This window comes from Canis aureus, chromosome 18 (genome assembly GCF_053574225.1).
Source record: "Canis aureus isolate CA01 chromosome 18, VMU_Caureus_v.1.0, whole genome shotgun sequence".
Taxonomy (NCBI): domain Eukaryota; kingdom Metazoa; phylum Chordata; class Mammalia; order Carnivora; family Canidae; genus Canis; species Canis aureus.
This window is the reverse complement of record NC_135628.1, coordinates 44,850,745-44,856,068: the sequence shown is the minus strand read 5'-3', so window position 1 is coordinate 44,856,068 and position 5,324 is coordinate 44,850,745. Positions and strand designations below refer to the sequence as shown.

The window sequence follows — 5,324 nt, the reverse complement described above, 5'->3', positions numbered from 1 at the left end:
GAGTCCTTCTTCACCTTGAGAAGTAGGACATTTAGACCAATTTACAGCTACTATTTTGTCAAAGGTACAAGTTTTTACAACATGCATTTGAAAGTATTAATCTAAACTACAACTGTATATTATTAGTTTCCTGTCTTCATTTTCTATCATATTAGTTTCCTCATCTACTTCATGCTATCCTATTGCTTGGCATATATTTTTAAAGCTTCATATCCTCTTTGGAATAAGATGTGAGATGTAAATAGGAAATAATAATTTAAAAAACTAAAGACAAAAATTCTACCAGACTGCACTTTAGTAAAACAAAGTTTATTACCTTTGTTATTCTTTTTAAAATATGAAGACAATAAAGGTGACAACATAAAAAAAATTAGTCCTTAACGTATAGAAAAACACTTTAATACATAGGATGGCTCAGTGATGAAATGTACATTTCAGAAGCCACTCAGTACACTACATCAAGATTAAATATTACTTTTTAGGACAATACTGGCATTAATTTTGGCACTGTTTTAAAGTCAACATTATGTATAAGATACCTTATAAAATTAGTTACAGCATTACTCCATTGACTACTGTATTTAAAAATATATTGCATTTGCATTTTAAATGCTTTTTTAAAGATGGTTTACAAAGATGCCTTCCAAATAAAAAATTATTGACAAATTATCTGAAAAGATGGGAATGCTAATTCAATAGCCATAAAGCTTTTACACATCAAAAAAATACAGCTTTCATAAATATTGAAGAATTAGAAATAACAATTTTGATAAATACTACAGAAAATATTTGACCTCAGAAATACTGATAGAATGAAACTTTCAGGTTGATGTCACCTTGCTTGAGGTATTTTCCCATGTTCTCTCTCTTATACGTAATATTCATGTTTTGTAAAATCCAGTCCTATAATATTAGAGAGGAGAAATTGTTAATACTTACTCTAATGTGACTCTTAATATTTCTTCCTTTTAAATAACCCTACTGAAAAAAATTTTTTAAAGCCTAACTATATGTCCTATGTTTAAAATTTCTTCAATAAATGTAATAGGAATAATTATAGTGTTAAATAGCTTTCTTATGAACTATTCATGGGGAAAATACGGTAACAATTTTAATGATCTACCAAATGTATATGTAATAACATCTCAAGATCATTTAGATCTTGGGCAGCCCGGGTGGCTCAGCTGTTTAGCGCCACCTTCAGCCTAGGGCCTGGTCCTAGAGACAGACCCAGGAGGGAGTACCAGGTCAGGCTCCCTGCATGGAGCCTGCTTCTCCCTCTGCCTGTGTCTCTGTCCCTGTCTCTCTCTCTCTGTGTCTCTCATGAATAAATAAAATCTTAAAAAAAAAAATCATTTAGATCTCTATATCAGAGCCCCTCCAGTTGGTAAATAATAATGAAAATCAATTATATAAGAAAAAAATATGGCAAATTTGCTCACTTGTTGGCAAATAAGGATTAAATATTGAATTTTTAAGAAAACTAAACTGCTGTTCTCTTTACACATTTAAATTACCTTCTGTTATCTTCTGTGGAAAATTATACTTGGGAGGCATCACCTGTCTTCTGCCCATTCCATGAGATCGTGAAAGCAAGCAGTCTACATACATGTCCCAGAAATCCTGAGCTATGCTTAAGAAGACATTATAATGTCTAGGCCGCTGGGATTTTTGCAAGAACAACATGAAATTCCAGAAAGCATCCACACTGTGCTGTATCTTGAGTTCCTTGAGATCTATCAGTGTCAAAGAGCAAGCATTCCAGCACCGGAAATCAATATCTTTCGTGATGCCGGGGCTGATGCTAGCAAGCACCCCCTTTTGAAATTCAAAATCAGCATTAATCAGACTGATCAGCATCATGCAGCCCAGTGGTAGGTAGAACCATCTTCTTGTGGCAAAACCCATATTCTATAGAGGAAAAAACAAAAAACAAGGAATATATTTTTTAAGTTTTTACATTTTAATTTAAATTCAAGTTAGTTAATATACAGTGCTGCAATGGTTTCAGGGGCAGAAACCAGGGATTTATCACCAGTGCTCATCCCACCAAGTGCCCTCCTTAATGTCTATCACCCATTTACTTCACCTTCCTTCCAGCAACTTTCAGTTTGTTCTCTATGTTTAAGGGTCTCATGGTTTGCCTCCCTGTTTTTATCTTATTTTAGTTTTCCTTTCCTTTCCAGTGTTCATCTGTTTCTTTTAAAAAGAATATATTTTTAAGTAAAAAAGAAAATTATTCAATCGCTTAATGATCTGCTTAAGCCTAAAAATTTGTAAATACATATATATTTGGTTTTGATCAAGCCAAATTTGCCTACTACGTATTGGTTGGTTTTCCTCTAAGTTGCCAACTCTCAGACCTTTCTTTGAAAAAATAGTTACAACTTGTTTACCAACCTTCTGATGAAGTCTTCTGGAGCCATTGAAATCCAAAACATATTTATAACAATGTGATGGATTCATTTCATAACAGACTTTTAGAGCTGAAAGAAATCTTTAAAAGCATGTGCTCCAACCTTCTCCCTTTACAAACTAGAAAAGTTCTTATGATATGGCTCTGCAAGTTCTCAGGTCTCCTCTCTCTCCCTATCCAAGACTCCTACCACAATGCATTCCAACTAGGATCAGAATGGAGCCCATTCTATGTGTAACCATGAGACAAGGGTGTTCACTCATTTTTTTTTAACTTAGATGTTACCAATCTATTAGCCCAAATGGTGTTGAATGCTCAAGCACTAAGTTTCAAAGTTACTGATGCTTCTTACATTTATTCATTGCAAAATATTTGTTATGCACTGATGCCTAGTAGGTCCCTGGCTTTTCTCAGGTTGTTCCGACCTGTTTGGAGAAGATTAACATACATACCTGAAGGAGCACGAAGACAATAAAGGTAATATAACTAATAAGACATAGTGCAGGGCCAAAGGCATTCGGCAAAATCTTGGCATTCTCTAATGCTTCTTTGTACAAGTTTCCCTGCCAACTAACTGATCACTCAGCACACTGGCTACATAAGTGGAAGTCAAGGACTAAATTGGCTTTGAATTGCCACAGACCTTATTCCAGGATGGCCCTGTAAATGTCCCTGACAAAACCTTGACAGCCTGGATAGAGGAGTGGAGGGGAGAGGGCGCAGATCCAGAAGACTTTAGCACCTCCTTACTAATCTACGGCTGTCTGACACCTTCCCTAACATAAGTTAGGATGAAGAGACAAATCAAAAGAAACCAATTTAAACTTGTTATTCGGGTCGTTTCGCATCGTCAAAAACTGTGATCCCTCCAAAATGAGCTGCGAGTGCCAATTTATGATAGAGTCCTAAAAGAAAAGGATTGGGCGGGGCCTGAGATTGTCTCCCACAAGAGTTTCGGGCTACGGTCCTGAGCCGCGCCCTCCGGGGGCGGTCATCTGGGTTGGGAAGAGGGAGCCCGAGCGCGGACCCAGTACCTCTCCCGCGCCGAGGCGCGCGTGCAGCGCGGTGTCCCGCGTGCGCTGCGCTGGCTCGGGGTCGCAGGCGGCTCCCACCTGGGGGGGACAAGAGGTCTCGGCGAGGGCTCCCGACGACTCCCGGACTTCCCGGCTCCCACCCCCTACCCACCTCCGGAGGCAGGCGAAAGTGGGGAGCGGCGATCCTCCACGGGCGTCCAGAGCGCTTGGAACTCGTCCTGTGCTGAAGTGTGCTGAAGTGTGCTGAGTGCGCGGCGCTCCGGGGCAGGGAGGCTCCGGGGCTGGGAGGTTCCGGCTCGCCAAGGGCGGCGCTTCGGGCTCTGCGGTGGCCTCGCGGGTGGCGCCGCGGTCAGCCCCGCAATCCGAACCACGCTCTTTTTCTAGAGAAAGAGTGAGGGGGCAGAAAGTGGGTGGCCGTTCTCCCGAGGCCCAGCCCTCTGCTTGCCCACCTTCCCAGACCCGAGACCCACTGGACCCGCCACGCCCTGCACTGGCTCGCTGCTATCTTGCTCTTCTCTAAATTTCTCGAAATTACAGCGGCTCAGGTCTTCCTCACTCTCTCCCTTACTTACTTTATTTCTCAGAAAATCCATCAAAGCAGTCAGTCTACTATATACCAAAGGTATCTCCTCCCCATCCTCCCAGCCCTATTCTACTATCCAGAGAAAAACTTCCATAAAGCTTATGGACCCTATGAAAATGAACTTCCTTGATGAGTTCTAACCTCTAACTAAGTGCCATTTAAATTATTAATACCAACACATACACACCTGCAACATACCTTCCCTTCGACCTAAATACACACTGTTTAACTCTGAGAGGTTTCTTTAGCATTTGGCAGAATGAAGATTCAGGGCAAGTCTCTTAAATATCTATCTGTATATTACGCATCAGTTTTAGCCTTGACACATCATTTGGACTATCTTTATGTTTAAGTCTGTCTTCTATGCCCAAATCCCAATAGCAATCATCACATGGAACTGTATGGGAAAATCAACCCAAAGCTAGTTGCCCTATCCCCACTTACCCTTAGGCAGATCACCCTTTCCTCATGGTCTTTTGAGCTGGAATGTTGAGACTACTGGCCAAACTCAACAGCCCAATTTCCCAGTAGCTGTCCTCCCTAAAGTCCACTTCTCCTAGCCCTATCACTCTTCAAAGCTCCACTCTGCCCTCCTCCACATATGTCATAATCATCATTAGCCCTGCCCTGACAATTCCTTTCCATGTCCCTTCCAACTCTAGGACCAGCTCCTCTACAAAACAGAACTGAGAAGTGATTCCTTTGCTCTGTTAAAGTAGAATGCACACAAATCCATCTCACACCAGGTTTTCTTCAGCTCTAGGTTTCTGGGCATTTCAGTCCACTATTAATCACAGATTCTTAGCAGAGTTAGCAGAGACATTGAAGGTGACCTAATCCAACGTCCAGAATCCCTTCTGAAGCTTGAACCCCTCCCTCTACCAAAGCTGTTGTCCAATTTGACTCGATCTTGGGCATTCCACTGCTATAAAGTAAGCAAAGGACGTAAATCAGCAATTCATAGGAGAGTAATAACTAAAATCTAGTATATATAAGACAAGAAGCTCATCCTCAAATAATACATTGTTTTTTCTAATTAAAGTTTAACAAAAATTGAAGGATTTGATATTCCACAATGTGAATTATGCAATTATACAATATAAATTATACAATTTGATATTATACAATGCAAATTTTTGAGAAAATGAACACTTTCATGTGAGTTTGAGAAGAATGTCAGCCAGTAAGCATAATCACCATGGAAGAAAACTGACATAATTTTTTCCATCTTAAAATGATCCAGAAATTCTTGGTATCTACCATCAAGTCAATGACAGAAAATACCTACTAT

General features: G+C 40.1%; 1 protein-coding gene across 2 annotated transcripts in view; it reads right to left on the bottom strand.

Annotated features, from left to right (window-relative positions):
- Positions 1-277: 277 nt before the first annotated feature.
- FAM237B (family with sequence similarity 237 member B) overlaps positions 278-5,324 on the bottom strand; it is a 30,832-nt gene continuing 25,785 nt past the window's right edge. Inside the window, exons 1-4 of one of the 2 annotated variants that reach the window (XM_077857047.1) lie at positions 3,602-3,765; positions 3,451-3,528; positions 1,518-1,911; positions 278-903 (exon numbers count right to left, since the gene is read on the bottom strand). In XM_077857047.1, coding sequence (XP_077713173.1) covers positions 869-903; positions 1,518-1,908 — 426 coding nt within the window. In that variant the 5' untranslated portion in view covers positions 1,909-1,911; positions 3,451-3,528; positions 3,602-3,765 and the 3' untranslated portion in view covers positions 278-868. Of the gene's footprint in view, positions 904-1,500; positions 1,912-3,450; positions 3,529-3,601; positions 3,831-4,477; positions 4,959-5,324 lie in introns of those variants that run through there. The other variant, XM_077857046.1, reaches the window with a different exon arrangement.